At 45.1% G+C, this 27,649-nt stretch overlaps 1 protein-coding gene across 4 annotated transcripts; it reads left to right on the forward strand.

The window, feature by feature from the left end:
- The first annotated feature begins 1,966 nt into the window (after window positions 1–1,966).
- On the forward strand, window positions 1,967–27,649 carry TfIIA-L (transcription factor IIA L). 4 transcript variants are annotated; one of them, XM_037418207.2, is made up of 7 exons: window positions 1,967–2,428; window positions 9,940–10,041; window positions 12,306–12,420; window positions 15,581–15,723; window positions 22,161–22,376; window positions 25,623–25,898; window positions 27,233–27,649. In XM_037418207.2, exons 1-7 carry the CDS (start codon window positions 2,411–2,413, stop codon window positions 27,338–27,340), a joined length of 978 nt encoding a protein of 325 aa, XP_037274104.1. In that variant the 5' UTR covers window positions 1,967–2,410; the 3' UTR covers window positions 27,341–27,649. The 4 variants fall into 4 exon arrangements, with proteins under 4 accessions (XP_037274104.1, XP_037274105.1, XP_037274102.1 ...); XM_037418208.2 differs by having other exon boundaries at window positions 22,161–22,340; XM_037418205.2 differs by having other exon boundaries at window positions 2,253–2,428; window positions 15,539–15,723.

The raw sequence follows: 27,649 nt of genomic DNA on the forward strand, positions 1-27,649 counted from the left end.
GTAGAGAATTCTTGAGATGAACTGGCACCAACTACAGTGATGAATGGATGGTAAAACTTTATTTTGTCAGAAAGCAACTGCGAATGATTCCGTGTTAGATGGCCATCAACCCAAGGTTGGCGGCGACCTGTGTGGCCCACTCCACGACCCTTAATAGGACGACTGGGTCTGAGCTGGTCAACACGGCCTCCCAGTGCTCAAGAGAGGGATCACGCATAATATTCACCGGTGGCGGCACTATGCTACATTCCCAAATATGTGATCATATGTTGCCACAGCCTGACACCATTTGCATTGCGGCTTAATCTTCTCCGGGTACATTTTGTTCAACACATAAGGGTTGGGATAAGATCGCGTCTGCAGTTTTCTCCAGACGCATTCCTGCGCCTTAGTCAGCCGCTTGTGCGGGGGTGGATAAAACCTCCGCTCTAGTTTAAAAGGATTCGTTATGTCATGGAAGGGCACCAGCCCATTTCTCGCGGACCTCCCCGGAACTGGCGGCTCACCTACCCGGCTGACGAAACCTCGAGCATTCAGGTGAGCCGCCTTGTTCCCAGGGTTCCCAGAGTGTGCTGGTACCCAGACAATTTCTATTTCTCTAATTTCTCGTCCCGTGGCCCCATGCAGAAATCGTGCGGCGGTCGCCGATATTCTGCCCCTCGCCAGATTTCGGATGGCTGTCTTTGAATCACTGAGAATCAGATCCGACTGCGAATTAGTTATAGCTAGCGCTATTGCCGCTTCTTCTGCAGTTTCTGAGGAGCCGGTTTTGACCGATCCAGAGGCGACCAAGCATCCCCGCCTGTCCACCACCAAAATCACAAAAGCGTCTTTGTCCTTATGTTCCGCAACATCTGTATAAACTGCCGCTTTGTACTCTCCGTACTCAACGTGTAAAGCTCTGGCTCTTGCCTGCCTGCGCTGCGAATGGTGAATCGGATGCATATTTTTTGGCATAGGTTTTATGTACTGGGCCTTATGTAACTCTCGCCGCACCTGAATTTTAGTGTCCCCAGTGGGAGCCTCTGCTCCAATGCCACTCCTTTCCAACTTGATCCTGCCCGATTTGGTTGTCGAAAGCCTAGCGTACTGCATCATTAGATGCGCCTCCCATAATTCATCTAGGGTGTTGTATACCCCTAGTTTTAATAGCCTTTCTTTAGGTGCGTTGTTGGGCAACCCAAGCGCTGCCTTGTAAGCTTGCCGGATCATAGCCTCGACCTTGCTTTTTTCTGCAGCATCCAACTTCATATAAGGTGTCACGTAAGTAATCCTGCTGAGCACAAACGCCTGTACCAGCTTACAGAGTTATTTTTCTTTAACCCCGCTCTTACGGTTAGCAATTCTTCTCATAAGCTTAACAGTACCATTGACCGTGGTCAAGTTTTTCAAGGGCCACCCTATTCTTCCTGTTAGTTTGCAGATGTAGGCCAAGAATTCTAATCGTTTGAGCTTCAGCTACTGGCCTACCCCCTACCTTTACCTCTAACGGCGGTGGCGGAATATAGTGTTTTGCATGTAGCCCTCTGGGTTTGTCCCGAACCACAAAGAGCTCGGACTTGGGCTGAGAGCATAAAAGTCCCGCCTCCCCTGCCAACTCTTCGACAATATTAACTGCATGTTGTAGTGTTTCCTCCAGATGCACGTCACTACCCCTGGTTACCCGTAGAGTAATATCATGGCTGGTGACTCAAGGCCAGTTTAGCCTTGAGCAACTTTGCATAAATAATGTGCGCGGACATTTCTGTAGAAGTGCTTGAATGACTCGTCTAAAGATGGGACAACTGTAGACCAACGACTCGAGGCTTAATTTGATTGAATTGACAAATTCTATCTAAACTGTCTAGCTCTGTGTCGAAGATGGCGGGGCAGCGAGTCTGTCTACTTTCAACACGCCCGCGCGCATTCCATTTTTTTTTGTCTTCCCTCTTTTTCTTTCCGCAGTTCAATGAACTTTCACGCCACAGTTCTTGCCGAGTGGTCGCCTATAGCGCCACAGCGAATGAGCCTTGTTGTTCCGGTGGTAAGCTGCGTGCGTCGTAGTTGGTCGACTATCAATGTGGAGCACTGAAATGGCTAAAACTACTCTGTTACAACTACGACGCACAACCACGAAGGCGTGGGCGTGGCACTCAAACTTTCAGCCCAAGGACGCAAACAATCTGGCAACAATGCTGCGAGCGACGTGACGTCCAGTCTGGCAACTCTTTACGACAGTTGCCAACGGAAAGCAGTCGGCGTAGTAGAAATTTACCGTGCCTCGCAGTATAGCTTCGCATGACTGAGCCGGGGGTTTAAGAGAAAAAAAGAGGAAAGATTCGGTGATCGGGTGGGGAAGGACTCACCAGTTTAGCCTGGCGAGCAGTTGCGGACCCGAAAGAACGACCGGGAGACCGCTGGATTGGGTTCCATGGCCGCAGCCGGCGTGGTGAGTACAAAACACCTTTTCTTTTTGTTTGTTTGCTTAGACTGCGTGCATGGATTGCAAAAGGCCGGCCGCAGGCGATTTCGGCCCCGAGAAAACACTTTCACTTACCGCCCGAAAGTAACATCGCTAAACGATGAGAGAAAAATCCGGCCGCTGTCCTCCTCGGGCGCACCGTGAAATCTCCCCCAAGAACTCGGGTGAGCTATCGATGAGCTTGCCTGCACGCAAGGCAAAAATCGCCCGAATGTTTTTGTGGCGCCGGTCTAGTAGTTCCGCGCTAGGTACCGCATGTAGCGGAGAAACGGTCTTCCAAGCTACGCGTATATTGCTTCGATCACAGGCCGTGGAAAAGTGGCTCCCTTGTACTGCACGGAAGCTCTGCTTGTGCGCACAACGTCCGGCGAAGTGCCCGTTGCCCAGTTGGACATTGTTCGGTGCAGTGCAGTTCTGCCATGCACTGCAGCGAGCCGTCTGCCGAGACGTTACGTGTGATCTCTTCGGAAATCGAATCTGTTTGTCATCTGAAAAGTGACCTGCATCGAACATTTCTGGCCCAGATTACTTTGGGCCTGTTCGCTGTGAATAATGCGCTGATGCGGTGGATGTGTAGTCCTGAAAACTCGGCTTCTCAGTTCGGTTTGTTCCAGTCCACTCTGCAGAACACGTGAACTTTCAGAGTAGGAACTAGTGGCGATATCCGACTCAACGTCGGTCAACTAGTTCGTCGAGCCTGCAGGTATGCTGCATGTGCAGTCATCCTACGCATTTGGAGTCGGCGTGGTTGGCGCCAGTTGTAGGGGATCCTGAGCGTGAAACTTGTTCTATTCGTAATCGCCGAAGATTCGAAATACGTAGTCGTTTTACTCGAGAGCGAATAGTGTGTCAGAATTGTATCTTTGGCAAATACGGATCAGCAATGCAAGTCCTAAACAAAGCTTGCTTTTAGGTGCAAATTAGAAAATAAGTAGCAATAAGCATGCTCAACAATGTCTTTGTCAAAACACACACCGTTGGGCCACTACATTCATACTGTCTGGTGCACACTTTTTTTCATCGTAACCTTGTTATAATCAGGGTAAACGGTTCAATCTATGCTAAATCGAAGATGAAGTTTGGGACATGTTCATTTCTAATGCAGATTCGAAGCATTTTATGACTTTGTGTGCAGTCACAGTTGATTAAAATGTTTGCCTTGCTAGCAAATGCTGTAGTATAGGTAATGAAATGAACACCACTCGATTTCCTTTCATTTGTTCTCATTTGAATTCTAGGAAAACATTTTGTAAGGTTTCTTCACTAATTCATTCTGCTTCATAGACGAAGAAAGTGCTTAACAGCACAATCGACAAGAGCGAATAGAAGAGACGAGAACAGACCACTGATGAACAGCCTTCTGTTCTGGTCTCTTCTAGCCCCTCCTGTCGTTTGTGCTGTTAGGCACTTTCTTCGTCTACCATGGAGCACCAACCAGCCCAATCAAGCACTTTGTTTAAGTTCATTCTGCTTCCTTTGTTCAGTGGGTCATATTCGTAGTTTATTGTAATTTTTACCGCAGTCGCTCATGCATTAGTGGTCGTCTGCTCTGCATGCGAAAAGAAAAAGATAAAAGCCAATATAAACTTCAGGACAACATTATTTAGCAACCTCGAAGTACTGAGGTGGTGAACATTTCTTAAAAGGAGTGTGTCACTTTGCTCGTATTCTCTATACAAACAAGAAACGCATCTGCCTTCTCATAGTTGTTTGAACATTTGACCAATTTAGTACAGTGTTTGTACCTTCTGCTAAACTCGTCACGAATGGCTTTTTTAACGACTAGTATCTTTCAGCTCATATGAAATTATACACTAATCATCATTGGGACATGACAATGATGACTTGAGTAAAATAAATTGGGCCATCGCTATTACACTCCGATAATATTGGATCATACTCACGATGATATTTAGAAGTGAATGAGATGAGTCAGTCATGTGTTGCATTCCCGTTATACATGAAATCCCAGGTGCCTGTGCATGTCAGACGCTGAATATTATTGCCAGTGTCTTTCACAAAATGTAATTCTCTACTGATATATGAAAGTCATTAATACTTTATGTGCTTCCTTGCTCAAAAGCAGTGTTTTAGTCACCAAAGTATTTTGCCAACTAGTTTCCATATCTACAATGAGTGGCACCTGCTACTCCCAACTCAATAGGTGTGGTCTTGTCTGTATCATGGAGAAAATTCACCATAAAATTACCTCACTTAGGTACTTAATAAGTGACCTGGAACTTTAAGTTTGTTTCCGCATATCTTTGAATGTAATGCACCGAATCTACTGTCATGAGCAATGTATGAGCTGCAGCACCGAAGCGGTGTTTATTCAATGACTACTCATAATGTGCTGATATGAATGTGACGTATTGAATTGTTCGTTGAGCACTAATGTCCGGAATGCTCTTTCTTGCCAACTGCATCTATCTGCTATGACCTTTAAAAGGCAATTTCAAGTGTTCCTTCTCGTATTGCTCACGACTATATATAGTAGCTTCTAATAGATTAGATGTTTGCGCATGTGATATGTAATCTATTCATCTGAGTGTCACTGCGCAACACCTGGGTATCAAAAGGTGACAGCTATTAATAACTAGCTCGTTTAATCCCATTTGATCTGCATGATACTCCGTGATGGCATTGTGTGTGGGATGACAGGAAATGATGCAGCCTGGTATTGTACAACGTGACCGCATTGTGGTAGCACAGTTTTATGGTAGGAAGGCATTAAAAATTAAAGGTAGAGTGTAAGTAGGGTATGAAAAATGAGTTTGCTTTGGAATATGAGGTCCGTTGAATGTATGTTCACAAGCAATAAGAGCTGCAGCGCCATGCTCAATGAGACATGAAATCCACGCGAGGGAATCGAGATTTAAAGGGGCCCTGAAACACTTCTTCAAGTAACCATTGAATGGATTCTCTATAAGAGCTTATTGCCTCACGAACTCAGTGCCACATAGAATTTTAATAATCGGTCCAGTATGAGCGGAGTCAAAAAAATTTGTCACATGCTGCAATCACATTCTGTCTTCTCTCGTCCTGACGAAAGCACTGAAAGCTAAGCAGAGAGGGGATGGCAGTGCCAAAGAAAATATGTCACGCGCGCATGACCTTGAGCACCTTTTAAAATTTTTTTTCGAATACACGGCTTTTTCAGTGGGATCGCGCATGCACGCGTGAACAAGTCGCGGTTTCCCGTGGCGATCTCTTTAACGTTACAAGTGAGCCATGTTTGAATTAAATAATGGCTAATAGAAGGCCTTCTACGAGTGATTTTTGAACTTCTCCCGTCACTTTTCGAAAGAGAAAGCAATTTTTAGCTGACTTTGATAATTCATTGTGAATTCCAGTTTGCACGATGCGCTATAACATTTGGCTCGCATGTTCTCGGAAGCCTTTACTACCGATTGTCTGCATTTTCTGACCATGCTCAAAAAGAGTTGTAGGGCCCCTTTAAGAAAAATGCTGAAGCATGGCGCAATATTGTACACTTGCTCTCAGAATGTTCACCCTCGCCAGCAATGATTGGCTTGGGCTCGCTTAAATGTCATCGATGGAGGGTGTACTTGTGATCCTCACCTAATCTGTGAGGTTCCATGGTCTCTGGTGGAACATGGTAACATAGCACCTCTGTGCAGTGTTTATGATCGGTTGTATTTTATAAGCCGATTCCACGTTTACCAGCTTTGCTGCACAGGCTTAGATAACCGTCAATTATCAGTACTTTGTCGCAGCTCGTATGTAGTGCGACTACACAGATTAGTATCATTGTAAATCTGTTGGACAGATTGGTGTCGCAGGACCAATGCAAGCCTTAGAATCGTAGACGTAGTTGGGAGATATCCTTGAAAATTTCTTGATGCCCTTTATGCCGTGGACTTCATTAATCCGGTGTTTCTCACTGGGGTGTTCTTCATGACCACATAATTGTTTTGAATAACAAAACTTCCATTGTTTTCTTATCACCATCACGTTGCTTGTCGTTTTTATTTGTGAGACATTTTGTTTCTGCAACATAGTGTGACAAAGCAACATGTGGACACACACATCGGGTATGATCTAGCAGTATTCATAGTGGTGCTGATGGTGAGGATTTGTAACAGTTGCGACAATAAGTCAATAAATAACCTTTTAATGAATGTGTGATTGGGAATTTGTATTGTGTCGTAATGAAATCTGAGAACTGAAGTGGGATTCAGTAACAATCTCAAGTAATTCAAACATAACACAATGTCGCATCTATCGCATCTAACATGCGAGCTTTTGTAGCACTTCGATGCATACTTGGTCAATGTGTAGCCACAACTGGGTCAAAAAAAAAAAAGGCTTGATGGAGGCGTAATTTTGCCAAGAAGGGAATAACGCAGCTGTGAAGTTTTAGGAAGATTGTCTTTTCCACCTTCTCGAAAGTGTACAGTCTTGATGATGGCTTATAAAGGCAGCCGTGATTTGATAATCCTCAGTTTTATGAGACGATTTTGTAGAACAGTAAGGATGCAAATGAGTACCAAGCAATAACGCATATATGACAAGCGGTAACCTGCTGGGACAGATGCTGCAAAATGTGATAGCAGTGCCATTCCTTCGAGCTTCAGCCACTTGTGCACTAAGTGCAAGGAGCTGTGAAACTGGTTCAAGAAACGTCGAGCGAATTCAATTAGTCAACCTGTGGTGTGATTGTGCACGTTTGAAAAGTGCGTGATGCCATCAGCCTGAATCAAAAAGGACGACAAAGATGACGCTCGGCTTGTGCGCGCGTGGGAGTGAAGATTTGAAGCCAATAAGGGGCCTCCATGGAGATTCAAGACAGGCATGGGAGAAGACCAGCGAAGCCAGGCAGACGTGGCTGAGTCGGGACCAACTGAAGAAGGTGGCCAGGGCACAGGGGTGGCGGCCAGCAGAGCTTCTGCATCAAAGTCGCTGCGGGCTCCCACCTGGACACAGAGCTGCTTCTCGTCGCTGGGCGTGGGCTAGGCTTGTTCTGGTCTTCTGGCGTTGGCCAAGAAACGTCTCCGACTTCGTGTGCGAGCTGCGGCTGCCGAACGCTAAAAAGTCACTGACCTCAACCATCAAGAAGCTTCCTTCCCTGCCAGTCAACGATGTGAGCGTCTCAACCGCATCATCGCTGTCACCGTTTGCGGGAGTGCGTCCATGCCTTGGTAGCAGAGCCTCCACTGCAAGCACCGCGTCCCGCTATGTTGTGATAAGGGTTATTTTCCACTAAACATTTATTTCCATACTTTGTTCACGTCTTTAGTCGTTTGGTCTTCCTGCTAACCTTATTCTAGTTATTAATGCTGTGTTCTTTGTCTGTTATTTGTCTTTTAAGGGTTTCTGAAATATATTGAGCGTTAGGGATTTGATGGAAGCAAATGGTCTCGTCGGCTCATCTCTCGATGATGGTTATGTCATCGGTGGTTTTTGCTTTACACGAACCTACACGAGAGCTTACCCATTAAATAGCCTCATGACACAACCTTTCTTTATTGGCATCAGAAATGTTATACATATCGGATAAATAAGCAGGAGGAGGTCCCAAGGTTACAAACCGCACCCAGAAACACCTGTGTTAATACAAAGAAAAAACTAAAATAAAAACAACAAGAGAGTCTTTTCTTTTTAGTTTTACAAGTAACAAATACATAACCAAGTGCTCAGATTAGCACTTCAAAGGGCTCCTGAAATAGTTTTTTGAAGTTTTGTCAGTGTTTAGGCTAGATCATTATCAAACTATTCGCAACACAAATTTAGTGACACGCCGTGTACCATGTAGCAAGGCCACTAAGGACAATTATATCATGCCCTCCTTCTCACCCCTGCCTGGCCTTCTCAACCCTTGAGGCATGCTGGCATCGCTGGCGATCGCAGAGCTCTCATGAGCGTGTTCAGTTATTTTTAGCTTATACCAGTCTAAACTTCCGAGATGGCACGTCGACAGGTTGCGCGCAGTCTGGGATGCCATAACATTGTGCGCCTGGGAGCACGCACGGCGTCTGGCAACAGGGACAAAGCGGTTCATGTCTGCTCCGACAGGTGCCACCACCCTACCAGCCGATCTTATTTCCGCCCATTCTACAGCCAATCAGATCGGCAGCCATGGTGACGTGGCTGTTGGCGCTCTTTGACCTCGTCACGTGACAACTTTGGGAGCACCTCTATGGATACTTAGCCAATGTGTACGTGTTGCATGTCTGTGTGCTTGACTGCAGCACATTCAAACTCCATGATTCTGTTTGTTCTTAAACAATACTAGAATTCTTTTTCAGGATTCTCTTTTGATACACACTTCAGAGAAACGGGGTTTATTAGTCAGCTGCCGCTTCGTGCATTGATCACATGCCACATGGCTCCTTCTGGCGATAAACAGTGTTCCACACTCACCGTCTCGGCTACAAGTGGTGCTGACCAACACTCCCAGGGATTACACATACGGAGATACCCAACGTAGTGCACAAGGAACTACCTTCTGTCATTGCCGAGTTGGTAAAGTGTTGGTAAACATTTTATTCAAAAGTTGTGGGTATGGATCCCATCAACAGAACGGGTGTTTTAAAGCGCGGCTTTTATGCCCATCCCTACTTGAGCGACGGTGTCGTTACCGGCAAAGTGAAGAAGTATAGAAAACAGTGAACGGAGAGCACAGTGGGGGATGGAATGTAGGTACAGCAAGGAGAGTGAAAGGGTGGGGGGGACGACGACAGTGGCTGGACATCAGGTTTCATGGCACCACAGTTGTGCCTGTTGTCCTGCAGTTGCCGATGTCATCATCACTGAGGTATTCAAGGAGGGCATCCACTGATACCATATATGGAAGTAAAAGTGCTGCATCAGCGGAGGCCTGTCTGCGGCGGCTGTTGTGGAATGCACCCACGCACTGCCTTCTGCGGTCTCTTAGTTTGCAAGGCAGTGATGTTACGCTCCGGCTAAGGTTGATGCGAAATGGTCTGCACGAAATTGTCTGAGCCACTTGCGCTTCACACGGCGCTGTCCTTTTTACGTAAACCATGTGCCTACAGACAAAATAGTCTCAGCCATTTTTTTCTCAACAATGAGTGATATTTAAAAAGTGTGTGCTACGAATTCAGACTCTACAGTATCATAACTGCGATGACTTTTTTCATCCATTTCAATTCATATCAATAACCAACCACAGGGTTTCAGCGGCCTAGGCACTCGGCTGCTGACCCACAGCTCGCGGGATCGAATTCCTGCCGAGGTGGCCACATTTTTGATGCAGGCGGAAACGCTCGAGGCCCGTGTGCTTAGATCTAAGTGCACGAACCCCAGGTGGTCGAAATTTCCAAAGTCTTCCACTACGGTGTCACATACGGTGGTTTTGGAATGTCAAACCCCAAAATGATTATTATTAATTTATATTAATTGTGCCAATTACTACACTACAGCTGAAAAGCACAGTTAATGGCTCCTATGCTTTCCCTGACATAAATTGTTTGTCCTTGCGATTCTTGCTGCAGCCCAAGCTGTACAGGAGTGTCATCGAGGATGTCATAAATGGAGTCAAGGACGTCTTCCTGGATGAAGGCGTGGACGAACAGGCTCTTCAGGAGCTACGTCAGGTGAGCAACGGGATCGTATTCGTTATTTGCTGTGCAGTAAATACGCATGTCGCTGTGTTGTGCTACCACTTGTGATGTTGTCGGGTGGCTGGCGGCAAGCAAAGACCCGCTGACCACCGATTTTTTTTCTTACCACGACCACATGCTGGCTAAATCTGGCATAGCTGTTACGTGCAGTGAGGCCTGCCGATTCTCGCAACATTGAAGGATTGCGTTTGGCAGCGGCACACAGGTTTTACTTTTGTAGAGCGGAGGCTTTCTGTTTCTTCTTCTTCTGTATCTTGCTTCCCACCTTGTTCGTCACAATGTTTTCGCACAATGACCATGACTTCAGGGCTGTTTCCAGGTCACGTAATTTTATTCCTTGCTTATTTCAAAATTTCTGCAAGACCGCTGTGGCATTAGTGCAGGGGGCATGCACATATAAAGTTGACATAGCCTAATTATACTTCTTCAACTTAATGCAAGAACAATGCAGGATATAACAATAATAACAGAGTAATAACAGCATACCATGACATAAGTACAATAGGCAAATGGAAAATACAGATCTCACGAGTCTCAGCATTGTGAAAAAATACTGTTATCAATTGAGGCATTCTGGTCATTGATGTCATTGTGTCGTGCATAGTTGGGACAGTTTTTGTAATTCAATACGATGTTGTCAATGCCACTTTTTTTCCCCTTCAGTTGTATCTCTTTGTTGTCGGTGTGACCGCATGATGTTGGCAGTTACTGGCCACTGTTATAATAGTCAAGGCCTCGAAGGTGGCAGCTGCATGCAGCATGAATGTGCTCTTTGAGATTTTGAATGTAGCCAAAACATTTTCATCCCAGTCATTGCCGCGAAAGCTGTACGTGGTTACAACCAAGGAGCTTTAAAAAAAATTCTGGAGTGGGAGTTATCACTATGCCTTGGCAGGAGATGCTAAGCCAGCATTTGCCTGGAGTCAACATTAAAACATCGCTTTCTCATGGGATACCGTATTCGAAATAAAGTGCCTTTCTTCTGCTAATGTGAATGCTAGCCTAAACTTATAAGAGATTGCTGGTCCTGACGTGATAAATATGAATTATTACAGGTAGCATGCTCTGTACTAACATATTCCAACACTTCAAGGCTTCTTAAGAAAACCAGTTACGTCAGGACACATGTTTAAGAGCAAATTACCTCTATTAAATTTGTAGAGTGTGTGAGCCAAACGCTCTTATTCTTGAGCTCTTTGCTAATGTCTTATTGTGCCTAAAGTAATATAGTGACGGTCTGGCTTCACGTTTTAAGCATAATTTCCACTCCAGAGGTTTTTTTATACCTTAATGGTGAGAATCTAAGAAAAAAATGTCTGCCTCGCTTGAAGCCATCACTGTCCTTCCCCAAGAAAATTTGCACTAATGCTTCATCTAATAGCGCTCACAGATTCTTTTTTTTTCTACGTCAGACACTTGATTGTGTCGCTAGTTTTAGATGCCGAGTAAATTTTGCCGGGAACTCTACCATCACTACTCAGTAAAACATAATGTTTTTGGTAACAGTGGCTAACATTTAATGCTTAGTATGTGTAGTGTTTACGTTAATGGAAAACAGTACTAGTAGAGCGGAAACCAGCTAGCACGAGTGTCTTTCACAGGTTTAGTGGATGGAGCTGACATTCGTCGCTTAGGCTTTAAGCAAGTTTAGTTATCAAGAGGCTGTATTCGGGAAATCGAAGGCTATTTGCTGCAGTCTTCACATTTTGGCAAAGTTTGCAAGATGCAAAATTTTTTTAAATTCTATACTCCCACATATTCTGGCAACACAACCTGCTAGCCAATAAATAGGAAGCATCATGCACGAACAGAGCAGGAATTCTCATTTGCAGTGAAGCCCACAGCCTGTAAACTTCACAGAATCACAGATAAGCGAGCGAGTTGGTTTTGGTACAGTGTGTGTCTTGTCTTATTATCGTTTTTTTTTGTATTCGTTATAGCACTGCTTTCTTTGCCTTTACTTTAAAGTTTAGCTGCATCATGGAACAGAAACGGCACAAGCTGCGGGACACGAAATGTTCGAGGAATCTTTATTCTCGCCTTGTCTAGGAACATAACCTCCAAACAAGTGCCCAAATCTATTGGTATTGCAGCCTATACAGTCACCAGCTGAATTGTGAGCATTACGCGCCAATGGAGCCAAAATTTGCATTTCATGTAGAGCCTGCATTTCGTAAGCTTTTGCTGTGTGGTGTTCGTCGTCCCACTGCCAACGCAATGGTTGTCTGCTGGCGCAGATCTGGGAGAAGAAGTTGCTCGAGTCGAAGGCCATTGACCCTCCCGACCATCCTGTGCCCGCCGCGGCAGGCCGGCAGCAGGCTACAGCTGCTACATTGCAGCCTACCCCACAGGGTACGCTGTTTACTCCTTGCTAGTGGTCTGAGCGGGCAGCGGTAGTGTTGAAACGGAGCACAAATGCATGTGAGAAAGTCACCTTGGCGTTGATACTAGCAAAGAATGGGAGCTGGTCAAGAGCTATTTTTGTTTGTTATTTACAAGCTAGTGAAAGCTTGAAACGTGCTTGCGGGCTAGTTGGTGAGGTATTACGGAATGTGGCAGCGCACATAAGGTTAAACAACACGGACACGAAGGGATGACACAAGCGCTGTACTTCTGCTCATCGATGTGAAGTTGATATGAAGATATTAAAGTGGATGAAAATACAACCTGGCCATTGGTGGGGACGGTGCAACTCTTGCTAGACGTATCGGATGCTCAACCAAGAAACCACTGCAATTCTAGCAGCCAAGTACAGAAGTCTCATTCTTGGATCATTTGCTGTGACCAAGCACACCCATTTATTTTAGTGGCCTTTTGTCTCGTTTGTGCCTTCTGAAAGCTAAATGTTAATGAGAACTAACAAATAATTCATATTGTGTAGTGATTAAAAATGTGTCTAACAAAGAAAATGAGCCCTTAGATTTACTCTCTTTCCTTGAAAACTAATTGGGCACTTTTTCCCACATATTCTCTAAATAATATTGCGTTTTTATTTAGGGCTGACACCTATGTGAGTTTGTACGGATTCATTACTATGATTGAATAAGATGGCATTTGTGTTTCTGTCTTGTCCTATTATCTTATTTTGGTGCACCATTTCATGGTAATCACAGGTAGTTTATGTTTATGTGTGCGGAATGGGAAGACATGCACTTTTTTTAACAAAAAAAAAACATGCATAAGATTTATTAAATGTCAGTGCTATTTTAACTCCTTTACCATTTTTTCTTTTCTTGATGGGGCACTGCTACACTTTTTCAAAAAACAGTCAAATGGCTTCGTTAAAAAAAGCTTATTGACTTATAAATAAACTGCTGCAAAAGTTTTAAAACTTGTCAAGTATAAACAGAGTTACGGGGATTTTTTGCAGGATACAACACTTTCTCTCTCCTTCTGTATCAGCGAGCCTGCTGAAAGCTACGTAGGGAGGGAGATGACGCGGGGCCGGAAGATGCGTGTCTTCGTCAGAACGCGTCGTGACCTTGCATACATTAATTCTTTTTTTGAAAGGCGCACCATAATTTTAGTGAGATCGCTATTAGTGCTTGCGGGGGCACCTGGGGTCATCCTGTGGCGACCACTGTAACTACACAGCTCATGCAGGGGGCTCAAATCGGCAAATGGCCACTGACTTGGGTATGTGGCATCGTTTGTAGAGAGAAGAGGGAATGATTTCTCACTCTCTTTGAGAATTATTTGTCAACTACAGGCTGTGTGCCGCCCTATAACGTCTGGCTTGCGTGTTCTCCGAAACTTCGACTACTGATCAGCAGCTTTTTCCGACTATGCTGTAAAAGTGTTGCAGGGCTCACATGCAGCGTGGGAACAAAAGTTAGAATAGCACACAGACACACAAAACGGTGTGTGTCCAGAGGGATAGGAGCTTGTACCTAATGAAAGAGCCACAAAATCGAGACACATAGTCTGCGCGATTCTTGTCATGCATTCCCAGTTCTGGTTACGTTAGCTAGCTAGGCAAAAATATGTAATCATGCCTAGTAATGACAAGAACGCTGCTCCACTTTTCAGATGGAATTTATTGTCACCACCTCTTAGCTTCTGATTGGCTGCCATTGCTTTGCCGTTGAGAGTATGAGAGGTACACACAGACCTCTTTCAAGCTTAATCCTTTTTGCGAGAGGTGTTCCTAATAATATGCAGAAACCTTTAAACGAGGAATAGGCAGCTCGAATTTGTACCCTTAAAAAATAAAACGTAGAGAATCTTGTCGACAAAGGGCCATTAAACCGGCCCTAATTTTTTATTTTTATTTTTTGCTCTTCCCAGACAAGCGTGCTCATTCGTGTAGAAGGTTGCAGCGGTCAGATTTTTCATCACAGCTCTGCGGGCCATGCAGATAACACATTTTCAAAACCATTTTCACACCCTTCTGCTGTACCTAAAGAGACACTAGAGAGAAACAATGAGTTGTTTTAGATTGATAAACTGCTCTTTGAGAACTCTAATATCATAAGTTTTATTGTCATAAGTTATTGCTAGCTGAGAAAATCAATGTTGAAGTTTTATTTTTAAAATTTTGTACCGTAATCTCTGCATGTGATTTATAAGAAATCCCACGATGGTATTTTTTCTATTTTTGCAACATTGGCTAAATAAAATTTTCAGAAACTTCATGTGCTAGGTCTATGGCACCCACAGATTAGAATATACTTCAGTTTCATCGATTAGACTCTATGTAGGACCCACCTTCAAAATTCTATGACATCACAGTGTTTGGCACGGGAATCTCAAGGTGGCGGCTCCACCCGTAGTTTCTTTTTGCACTTTTTCTTGTTTACAAAGTGTCGTGTTGCAGTTCTCGGAATTGTGAAATTTTACTTTACTGATACGCAGAGAAGCGTTTCACTCTTAAGCGTCCCTTTAAAGGCTTCTACGACGATGTAATCTTGCCTGTGGGCGACCTAGCACTGACTTCTTTGATTGGCCCTCCACACGGCAAAACTGTGCCTTGGCCTTTTCGGTGATACAGTTCTGGCTGCCCATTTAGCTGGTCGCGCCTCTTGCATGTTTGTTTTTACCTTATAATTGCTGTGCACAGCACTTCCTGAGCACACTGCCTACAAGCAACTGCCACAATCAACATATGCAAATAGCCTCGCTCAGTCATTAGCTACTCGCCTATTATGCAATCGCTGAAGTCAAGCTACATTGCCAATAGGGGCACAGTCAGGACGCCGTGCTATGCCTGCTCTCCTTAAAGGTGGCGAGTCCGAGCGAAGAACTGAAACCAGCCGAGAATGTTGGCTCTTGTAGCTTCCTTATTAATGCGCATATTCAAGAAATTCTCGTAGCAGCATGTTCAAATTGGATAAGTGCGCAGTCATCTTTTCATCATAAATTTTGGATCGTGGGTTTCACTGGTCCTTTGACCACTCATGAGAGGGATAGAGTAGAGCAGTAATAGCACTTGTTGGATGCACTTGACTTGCTGCCTCTCTCTTTCTTTTAGCCATTTTGGAAAAGATACCGAGACGCAACCCTGCTTTTGCAGCCACTGCCCAGCCGCTGACGATAGGACCCAATGGCCTGATGCAGCCCACACTGGTTCAGTACCACACACCCATCCGGGGCCCAGGCCTGGTGGACCAAAAGCTGATCATCACACAACAGCCCGGCCAGGCGCCAACTGTCATGGTGGGTGGGCCCCACAGTTTGGTCTGTTTCTGCTATAACCGAAAAGCTTCATAATAATACACTTGAAGGAAATCGGGTGCAAGTGTCTCTAGGAGCAGCCATGTATGGGCCTTCAGCCAGCATGGCAATTGTGGGTTGTACAGATTTATGCCTATAAGCTTCGTCCTTTCAGCTCTGAGTGGCCCTCTGACTTGAAAACTGCTAATCATTAACCCTTTAATGCCTGAACTATGAAACTGCCAAATAAAGTAAATGTTGTTTTCATTTTCGAGCTTTAAATAGTTACCTTTAAATGATTACATAGATAAATTATCTGAATTGCAACTTTAATGCATACTTTTATGTATGTCGCGAGTTCTTAATACGCCACAAAAGCGAGGACCTTGCAAAAAAAAAACATGCTTCAGAACTTTGTAACATGTCGCGTGCCTCCATACACACCAAATGAACAAAATTATTTATAATAGAACTAACCTCACCCAGGCGATAAAAAAAAAACAACGAAGAAGTGAGAGCTGTTGCACGTGCTTCGCACTCTCCACTATCAGCTACAAAACAATCGGTTCTTGGACAAAAAACCTTGGATGAGACGGCACTAGATTTTTCATGCTGAAAGCTTAATTCCCCGTGAGCACGTAACAGTCTACTTCAAAGGCTGGGCAGATTTAGTGACTTGCTTGCTCAAAGTTTTGCGGTATGTTGCAAATTCCCGTCATTTGGCAGTAAAGGGTTAAACAAGTTCAACAGTCGCACTCCGCGACCTTTAGGGCCAAACCTCATAAGCGCGAAAATGCACGCGACAGCGACAAGCGATGCTATGAGCGACGAAACAGGACGTTCGCGCGACGTATCGCGTGCTCGTTCTCGCGCGATCGCTCGGTTCTCCAGATTTGGAAACCGTCGCTCATCGCCCGGAAGTGCTGGGCTCAAGCAGCCAATAGCGAAATACCGGAAAAGACAAAGACTACATAGGTGCACGTGAACCTGCCCGAGTCACGTATGCGCAACAAGAAACAACGCAATGTTTATTACGCATGTGCATATAAAAAGTGCTGCAAGGCAATAATAAACACTTTCCGTTCCATTACACAACGATATATCTTATTTTTAAATTGCATACCGCTCGCTACGCGATTTTCTTGGTGCGACTAGACGGCCTCATGCCAGCAACAGTGGAATTCGCTCGACGAAGCCGTCGCGGGAATGAGGTTTGTCTGCGCTAGCGACTGATCGCGCGAAGACGATCTACGTCGCGTCGCTCGTCGCTGTCACGTGCATTTTTGCGCTTATGAGGTTTGGCCCTTACTCTCTGAGGCGCACCATTTCAAGCAGGCTCATGAAGTTCACAATGTGCTATTCTTTTCAACAAAACAAAATTTAAATTACAAGAGTGAAACCAAGCCACAAGCGCATTTGATGCCGCAAGCACAAGGACTTCGCATATCTGTGTACTGCCACCCATCATCATCACAGTGGCAACAGAATTGCAGTGCTTCAGTTCCCTTGAGTAAATATTAAAGTAAACTCAATTTCTATAACTATAACGAATGTAAACTGCTCGAAATATGGGGCAGATCAGTTCTGTGGAAGCCTTTGAGGCAGAGAAAGGCTTGCTAGACAGAAAAAAATTGTAATCTTCGTAGATGTCTTTCCTACCAACAATTGTAGTGCCTTCACGATAGGTGACTCGTGTATTCAAGAGCACAAACATAATGTACAGTATTCACAGGTTCAAATGCAGCATGTATTTTTCTTTAGTATTACTATTGGTATGCGCGATTGCTTGAGATAAGCACATATCTCACGACAGATAGGGTCTTCAAAAATTATGTTGGTGCTGATCTATATGTTCGAGTAATTACACTGATATGACCCAAACTGAAGAAAGTGGAAACGAAAGTGTGTGCATTACTTATTCAATGCACGACTACTACACATGCATCGTACATAATTTTCTCAGTGGTGCCAATGTACCGTATTTACTCGATCCTACCGCGCCCTCGATTGTAACGCGCACCCGATTTCCACCGCGAAAAAAAAAAAACGTAAGACATCGATTGTAACGCGCACCTACTTTTCTCGCTGGCCCGCACGATCACACCACTCGAAAAAACGACGCCTTTCGGGAGCGTCTTCCATTTAAATATGAAGTACGGGGGAAGCTTGTGCCCATCTGACGTGTAACAGGGCATTGCCGTCTCTGTAGTTTTACCGTGGACAGATGTCAGCACGTGAACTTGCCTCGGCCCCTTCTCGACGGTTATGGGGCCAGGCATGTCGAAGTAAAGAGGCGTCTGATCGGCATTCCCGATTTGCCCAAGCAGGTAGCCGTTGTTGCGCCGCAAGTTTAGGACGAACCTCTGAAAACTGTGAAGCTTTTCATCGTACTCCTCCGCAGAACTTTTTTTCGCATATGCATGTTCCCCTTCGGAGGGAAAAGCCTTTCTTCTTTATAAAGTAGTTAGCCAGCACCTGCTCGCTTTAAACTGGCTCCGCATTAGACCTTTTTCTAAGACTAATTGCATAGCCCGCACTTGGAGCAGTTCTGTCGTCACGGGCCGCTGTGCCGCTCGCTGCCCAAGCACATACTCGCCGAGCAGCTCATTAATTTGCGGAAACCGACCCTGATGTGGTCCACTGAAGCCTTTGCGTGAAGCTTCGCTGTCGACAATCTTCTGCTTTTGTTTCCGCCGGTCCCGCACTCACGTTTCGGGAACTCCGAACGACCGCGATGCGGCCCGATTTCCGTCCGTTTCTGCACACGCGATGACTTTTCTTTTAAAGGCGGCATCGAGGTGCACTCGAGTTTTTGGAGTCGACCCTTCCACGCCGTCGATGCTAATGCACTACTAGATGACGAACTCCTCAGCACACGTACGAAGTGCCGCACATGGGAAACACATAGGCAGAAATGGCCGACGCGCCATGCCGACGCACATAGGGGGCGGCCATTTTGGATTTGCCGATGGCAATAGATTGACCGCAATTTTTTTGTTCGTACTCGATTCTAACGCGCATGCGATTTATGAACTCGCCTAACCGGAAAAAAGGTGCGCGTTAGATTCGAGTAATTACGGTAAGTTATACGAAACAGCATTCTTTGAGAAAAATCAATGCCCTAGAGTGACTATTTAACTAATTTGTTCCTGAGATTTTTTGTGTGAAGTTTACTAACGGGCTCAGTTGAAGAGTATTTATATAAGATGCACTGGTATTATACGCGAGGTCTGCTAGTTCTCTGAAGAGTCACGTGGCACGATGTCGGGAGTATTTCTGGCTGCGGGACTTCTGCAGCTTTATTTGTTTAACATGTGGCACGGCAGCATAAACAATGCATTTCGTGGAAGCTGTGTTTGTATGTGACAGGACAAGCGTCAACGTATTTCTTCTTCGAACCTACAATTACTTAGGTGGGCGGCTCTGTGTGCAACTTGGGCATGCCTTTTCTAACTTGGATAGGCAACCGGCTCCGCATTCTTGTAATTCAAATGTCAAAAGTATGGTAGTACAATGTTTTTTCAAGTTATAGCAATATGGTGTTTTGCCTATTTGAGTACTGCAGGACTGAGAACGTTCTAGCTGTGGGGTGATTGCTCCATGCCTACCGTGTTCATGATTATAGTGGTTACATTGATTTTAGTGAACGTCCTTGACGCTAAAATGCATTAAATCCAAATCGTAACTACACCTCTTCAAAAAATTTGGACAGGCAAAGAGGCAGAACGCGGTTCTTTACTTTATGTGCTTGTCTGGTCACTCATTCCACTGCCAGGTGGCACTATCTGTCCAGGCAGATCTAGTTTGTGGGTAAAATACTAACTTAAAGAAGTTTGTGAACAGAAATAATTTAATATAGTGTGATGAGAAGGAGGCACAAATTTATGGATAGCAACGCTTATTTAGCAACGCTTATTCTATTTCTGCAACGCGTTGCAGAAATAGAATAAATGAAGTGTGAGACAGGCCAAGTATGAGTCATCTTGGCAAGATGCTTAACATAATGTATGTGGAAAAAGTTTCCGTACGTGAAGTTCGCACGTGTGCGCTCTTCAGATGCTACTGTATTACACCCATGTCACATCGGCACCAGATATTACGTTTAGTACTTGACGCATTAAGTTACCGCATGAAATTTTCTTTTTTCAGCGCATTGCCACACTCATAGATTTACAGTGGAATCTCGATGATACGATCACGGCTAATACGAATTTCCGGATGATACGAATTTTTCTGTGGTCCCTGCCGAGCCCCATTACTTTGCAATGCGCTAGAGTATGTTTGTTACGAATCGATTTTCTGCCCCCGTCGTTTGATACGAATGAACGCCGCCCCACTGACGGCCGCGAAATGGAACAGCGCTCAGCCGTGCGCCGGAATGCGCGCTGCGCCGCCGGTTTGGCATTTTGCCAATGGTGCCAGCCAAGAGCGCGTGGCGCCTCCAACATCGGCGCGCAGCGTGCGCAATATCGGAGACCTCGGAGACTGCTTGCGCCCTTTGATTTCGGTTTAGGTTTAGAGATGGCGCTGGCCACGGTTTCCTTTCTTTCTCTGTTTTTGGGTGCGGCGGCGAGGACGCGGCGGACTGCGCGGGTCAAGTGGGGCGGTGACGCTTTTGTTGCTCTTGTGCTTTTCCTCTTTCTCTGCGTGGCGTTGGACGGAGTGGTTGCAGTGCTCTGCTTCGGACGCGTTCTTTGTGTTTGCGACATTTTGCCTAGTCGCAACGAGCTATGTCTCGCAAGCGAAAAACACTCTCCTTTAAGGAGAAATTAGACATCCTTCGAAAGGTTATGAGGATCCTAAGAGAAAGCGGACGGAGTTGGCTAAGGAGCTAGGCCTTGCAACGTCAACACTGAGCACAGTTGTTGGACAGCGAGAGACCATAATGAAAAACGTGCTTTCATTCAACGTTCAACGCAAAGCAAGCGAAGACCGCTCAGCACGTGAAACTTGAAGAGACTCTCCTGACTTGGTTTAAAGAGGTAACCGCAGCTGGCGTGAATATCGATGGCAAAGTTTTGCGGGAGCAAGCCGACGAGTTTGCACTTGCTCTGCATATCGACGGATTTCGGGCCTCAGGTGGGGTGGCTGCAGCGCTTTAAGACTAGGCACGCTCTCGTTTACAAAAGGGTCTGCGGCGAAGTGAAAAAAGCTGACGAGGCAGTTGTCAGCCACTGGTTAGAGAAGCTGCCGTCACTCATTGCAGAGTATGAGCCTCGTGATGTTTTTAATGCTGATGAGGCAGGTCTCTTTTTTAACCTGCAACCCGAAAAGAGCCTCTGTTTAAAAGGCGAAACATGCAGAGGAGGAAAAAAGCAAAGAGCGTATTACTGTGCTCTTGTGCTGTAAAGCCGACGGATCGGAAAAGCTTAAGCTGACCGTAGTAGGAAAGTTCCAAAAGCCTCGGTGCTTCAAGCGCGAGAGTCGTTTGCCGTGCGTCTATCGCGCAAACAAAAAGGCGTGGATGACAGCGTGTTGTTTGAAGAGTTTTTGTCACTCCTTGACAGGAGGATGGCTTGTAAGAATCGGAAGATTTTTCTTTTTCTTGACCAGTGCGCCGCCCACCCGAGGCAAGTGAATAAATGCTTTTCACGTACTTGTGCCTGGATGAGTTCACGTCTGACTCTTTGTTAATTTAGGTAGTTTTATTTGTTCCGATGATACGAATTTCGGCTAATACGAATATTTTTCGTGACCCCGTGAGATTCGTATCATCGAGATTCCACTGTAATGGCATTTCACCAAATGATGTCAATAATGTTGAATTTTGGAATGAGCAGCATTAGGGTAACAATAAAACGTACACACGGATTTTAACAACTTCAGCTTGTATCCAGATGTAGGAGGAAAGATAGTATAGGGCCATTAGCTTGAGTTTGCATCTGTATTTCAGAATGTGGCAATTGATCACAGCAACTATAAAATTGAAAGTTGAATCCAAAGCCTGGAACCCCACATGTTTCCATAATGTCAAAGCTGTTGCAATTCTTAAATTCTGACGTGAATTTCACTGTAGCGCTAGTGAGAAATCACATGCGATTTGTTAAAAGTTATGTAAAAAATGTTTTTGACCTGGTAGATGCAAGTTCTTTATTTGTACTGCAAGGAGATTTGGTGTTGGAAGTATGCATTTCTCAATCAAGGGGACTGACTCTAGTGAAGGCAGTAGGTGACTGAGGGCATCAAGGCAGATACCATTTGTTTTGCCCTTGTGGCACCACGCAATTGACATTGAATCTGAAGGCATTAGAAGGAAGTTAATGCCATTGTTTGTGCCCGTGTGGAACTGGCATTATTCCACTTTCCATACGGTAAACAAGCACTGCTAAGAGAGCTTAGTGATTGGCAGAACATACTGTTGGCCATTGTTTCCGGTATCCATAGACTTTTGTCGGGCCGAGTTACCTACCAAGCCTACAGTGATTGCTCTACTTCTACAGTCATCTTCGGCCGCGGCCGCCGCCCTGGCTCTTCATCCCGATGTAGCAGCCAGCCTGATACAGGGCGGTGTCATCAACATGGGCGACCGCCAGACTGGTAACCCCGGTGCCCAGCTCCAGTTCCATCCCGTAGTCACTCTCGCAGGCGAGCACTACACCACCACCACAGCCACCGGACAGGTGTGTCCCAACAGGACAGTATCGCTACCCTTTGCAGTGCGTGCGCATCGAGTTTTCTTTCTTCTTTTTGTTTTATTTGTTTGTTTTGTGCTGTCCTAGAAAAGTCTTGTTTGTGTTTTTGCTTACTTGTTTGTTGCATACTGTACCAGACAGCCCAACATGCTGCATTCGCCCTGGTAGGATTGCCCTATGCACAACTACAACTGAAGGCCAATTTCGGACCTAGTCACACACGGTCTTTCCGCATGTGTTGCCTCTCAGTCTGTTGTGCTGGTAATTGCAGCTTCGCACACACCGGTTGCAATGGTCTGGAGCCTGTGCAAGAAGTTCGGTCAGTGAAATGTGCAAGTCTGCGTGTCTCGCACTTGAGTTTCATTGTCATAAATGATGCCTCCGCGATTTGCTCTTGCTACACGCTCATGAAACTAATCGCAGAAGCTACAGTAGGAAAACCAGAATCCCTGGGTCAGTAACTTTTTTTGAAGAGGAGGGCTACTTTGCATGAAGCCGACAAAACAAAGGCCAAAGAGCAAATTTGAGGGGGGTCTTTGACACCAAACAGAAAAAAATTCAATGTATTGGAAACACTGTAAAGAAATGGAATAGAAATGATGTTTATTTTTTGGCACGCAAGTCAGAAAATTGCATCTATAAAAATTGTTTACGAGTGAAAGCCCCACTTTAGATAACGAATGCCTTGAGATAGGAATTGATAGCGGAGGAGCACTGGGAGAGGTTTGGACGTTGTGCTAAGGTCATGTAACACAGCCCACGGGCCGCAGGTTGCTGACCCCACCACTAAGTGACCCAGAATGATCTATTGACGAGCGTATAAATAATGGGGTTTCGTATTTCTAATGCATGAGTCATCTCTGTTAATCAGCCAGTATAAAAGCAAAAGTAAATATGTATATCGCATTACGCGTGGTAAAATCTATGCGCTATTTCTCAATGCAAATGCATGTACTGACTCCAGTGTCGCTAGCTTCTATTTCATTGCACTTGGTGTGTAATACAGAGGACGGGCATCCAGCAGCATTTAAAATGGCATGCTGCACGACTGACAACATGCCATTTTTCTGTGAAAAAAAAAAAATAATAAGACAGGGCTTCCAAGACACTACAGCTCTAGATCTTCAACAAGCTTGAGTCCACATCGTTGGCCAGGGCACTTTAAAGGACCCCTGACACGAAATTTGGAAACGCGAGATGCTTGCATTGCTCGATAGTCCTGCATAAGGGCCACCTCTGACTGATTATTAGTGGCGAGCATTGCCTAGAAGTTATTTTGTTTTTAAAGTGGGGGTGCGTATTCATCCGAGTATTCAGGTGCAACAGACATTTTTTGTGGTTTCACGTAGATAGGGGCTCTCCTTATGAACTTGCAGAGGTCAAGAACATTTGTGGGGACAATACCCCGACTGGCACCCGGCGAGTACTATTGTTTGTCACCCCTCTTGCTCTGTTGTCGGGCTGCTTTCGAGGTAGTTCGCCAGGAATGTTTTTTTTTTTCTTTCTGAGGGGGACACGCTCAAAGCACCCACATTGTTTTATTCTTCACCGCCCACGAGTCCCCCTGTTTGAAAACAGCACGTTTCAGAGTTACCGAAACTTGAGTGCACATTGTTTAAAGCGCTGCTCCGCTGTGGGGCGCTAGTTTCTGGTGGTATTTAGGCAGGCATATCGAACTGACGCAAAACCGTTCTGAATTAGCGTCTTAGCATAAAATATACGATGCATTAGAGCACTTCGTATATAGTTTCGGCATTACCAGACGCAAAGCTGCAAATTACTGTAAAAAACTCGCACACAAAGCTTCCACTGTCAGGGGTCCATTAAGGGCAGACTTATTGCACACTAAATGCAGCTTGTAAGCATAGTTTCGTATTCTGCGCATGCAGTGTATATGTGCTTGTATCTGTGCGTGCATGTGTGTGTCGTCAACATTTGGCAAGTGGCAAGATTCAATAGGCCTATAGGCTGTAGTGCTAAATGCAACTCTCTCTCCATTGACCGCGATTGAGATTTTGGCTGTGTTCTAATTTTTAGACAGCATCGTTGACAGTCTATGCGGCCAGCTTAACGAGCTCATGCTCTCCGAGAAATGAAACACGTCTAGACGGCTTATACGCGACAAGGCGCGACCTTGCGTCGAGAAAAGAAAGCTAAAATGAACAAACGTAACTGTTGTATTTTCTGGCTTGTTTCGTATTGAAATAAAAAAAAATTAAACTTCACCCACGTTGAACGTCTGGAAAAATGTTTGCTTGTGTGCAGACAACCATTCTGGTGAGATCTGATTTATTTGAGCAATTCGCTGAGCTGCCATCTTGTTTGGACAGCAAAGTAGCCTGCATCGCATTTGCCTACGATGCCGTCTTCTCGGAGCCGTCTATTTTGCCGGCTACGTGAGAATCGGAAGATGGCTGCTGTCCATTTGGCTGTCTATTTAGCCGTCTGCGGTGTGCATTGGAACACACCATGGTAATCGCTGTCAATGGATGCCCTTGAGATGGCTATCATCTTGCAAATGATCTTGATCGATGAAAAATATATAACTTGTTTCTGAAAAGACAGTCTATACCCTCTATTATCTTGACATTAAAAGAAGCTATCCTCATCAAGTAGCATGTATTCCTGGTGATAGCTTCTTGAAATCATCATATGCTTTTTTTGTCCTGCAAGTAGGTGTTTGTGGTGGGTGTGCAGCCCTTGAAACTACTATTTAATCGGGGGGGGGGGGGGACAGTAATTCCAGAGACCAAAAATAATCCATTGTAGAAAAGCAGTTTTTTCATTGCGCTGCTGAAATATAGAGCTATTCTTTCTCATGTAAAACGTAAATTTAAGTTTGATAAGGTCATTAGTTTACTTCATTAGTTTTGCACAACACGTATGAACGGAACCTGAAATGCTCTTTAGTTGCTTATTTAGTTTGTCTGAGTTATAGTAAGGAATGATCAAGCAAAGCTAGGTCTATAATACTTCTTTTTTTCCGTAAAGCCAATCTGGATATCAGTAAGTGCTGTGGTCTCATTTTCAGTTTTCAACAGATGTAGTCTCTCTGAAGTTCGGTATTGATATTGTTTTAATAGAAACAGTGCAAAAGTAGAAAAATCTGGCGAGTCTGAGTGGGCCCTAAACAAAAGGATATAATTAATAACAAGGGAGTCAGTGTGAGTACTGTTCACTTTGACGATCTGTGCCAGGTGCAAAACATTCCAGAAATGCTTTTCGAGGACATACTCTGTACGTGTTTGTTAAAGACGGTCGCACTTTCAGTTGCCTGCGCAGGTGGTTACAGCCGCAGGCGCGCAAACCACCCTTGGCAATGTGGTCCAGCTGGACGGGGCGCGAGACACGAGCGACGAGGATGATGACGAAGACGAGTTCAACGAGGACGATGAGGAAGGCAACGAGGACGGGCCTCAGGACGACGAGAACGAGGATGGCCCCCAGGAGGAGGTGGAGCCTCTAAACTCGGATGATGACGTGTCGGACGAGGAAGCCACTGAAAACTTTGAGATTGACAACGTGGTCGTCTGCCAGTACGACAAGGTGAGGGAAATGTCTCAGTCTTCCTAAGCACGCCTCTCAACCTGCCAAAAGGTCGCAATAGTGAAACTTCCGGGCTCTAATAGTGACTTAAGGAAAGCCTGTGCTATTGAAAATAAAAAGAATTGCGAGAAACACTGTTTGAAAAACCATATATTTGGGTTGTAGGCAAAAGAAACTAGCTCCCTTGTAAATATGAAGGCGTAATGCCCAGTAAAAGTGCTCCATATCGGGTAATAACAAGCAGCAGGAGCTGCTGGGCCCACTTAACAAGCGCTGAAACAAGCCCAACTATGGAGCGAGCGCCGTACCTGCGTCATTCATCCTATGGGCACCATGTTGGTTTTGTTTTCTTTGCGAGTTCTTGCGCATTTTTTTTTCCTCAGTGGCAGTGATAGAGGCTCAGCTGAAGCATTATTGGCTTATGACTGGTGGGTAGGGGCGGGAGGTACGTGGGGATTTTGAGCTCCAGTGGCTGCTGCACGTGATAACGAGTTGGGCTTCACTGGCGGTTGCTCTATGCGTCGTCTGCTGTGACTAGTGCTAGCTTCCACTTGCTGGCGTGCAGCCAGCCTTTTGTTTTCGTTACCACTCGCAACGATTACTGTATTCTATACTGCGTCTATGATTTCACTTTGTGCCTTTTGCCTGAAAAATGTCATGTTCCTGCGCGATCATTGCTTGGGAACACGCGGGCATTGAAGCACAAGATGCTACACGTATTTGGTACGTTGAAGCCTTGCGTAAACCCTGTTTTCCGTGGTGAAGCATGTTAGAAAGAAAGATTATAACGTTCCTTTTCTCAGTGGAGTAGCTTATATTCCATCGTTACTTGACTAGATGATTGCATAATGTTGCCAGTGCTCGTATCTTGTGCGCCATGAGCTTGTGAATGGGTAGTTGAAGTGCGCCTGGTGATTTGAATCTACTCCGGCTACCACAACATGGAGAAAGCTAGAAAACCAGCCCTGTTCTCGACCGGCTCGGCCGTTTTTTTAAGACAGCGGGCTGGTTGCCGGTTCGCACCCGCCTTTATTGGCCTTTTATTTTTATTTTTTTTTGAAGCTGTATTTTTATGCAGCAGTTAGACTAAAGGTTAGCTCAGTGTGCCTTTCTTGTTGGTACATCAGGTTTATTTGGCTCAAGGAATGCATTGTTACAATAAATGGCACTGGGCGACAAAGACCTGACGTGGCGTCTATTGTTCAACACCAATTGAACCTCCTGGTGGCTCATATCCTCCTCCGCCACGAAGGGCTGGTTTATCATTTGAGAGAAGGTGGAAACCGTACCTTTAACCCAGTGTCTTATTTCTCTCTTAAATTTGATGTGTGCAGATATCCCGGAGTCGCAATCGGTGGAAGTTTCACTTCAAAGACGGGATAATGAACCTCCAAGGAAAAGACTACGTCTTCCAGAAGGCAGTCGGAGATGCTGAGTGGTGAAGCCCTTCCTCGAGCCAAGGCACTGGAAGCCTTGCCAAGAGTGAAAAAGACAGGGGAGAGGACTATAAACATGACAGCTGTGGCAGCTTTTTTTTTTAGTTTTTTTTTGCGTCATTACATCTGGTGAAAAGTACGTACGTGAGGATATAAGCTTCAGGGCTGGTCGATGACACGTTGTAAATACATTATTAAAGGCTTCTGTAACAGTAAGAGGAAAAGGAAATGGACTGTGAGACCTCTCCTGCATTTTTTTCACCTCTCCGTCGATGGACCACCGAAACAAAAAAAAGAATAAAGCCTGCTGCTGTC

This window comes from Rhipicephalus microplus, chromosome 6 (genome assembly GCF_043290135.1).
Source record: "Rhipicephalus microplus isolate Deutch F79 chromosome 6, USDA_Rmic, whole genome shotgun sequence".
NCBI classification, from domain to species: domain Eukaryota; kingdom Metazoa; phylum Arthropoda; class Arachnida; order Ixodida; family Ixodidae; genus Rhipicephalus; species Rhipicephalus microplus.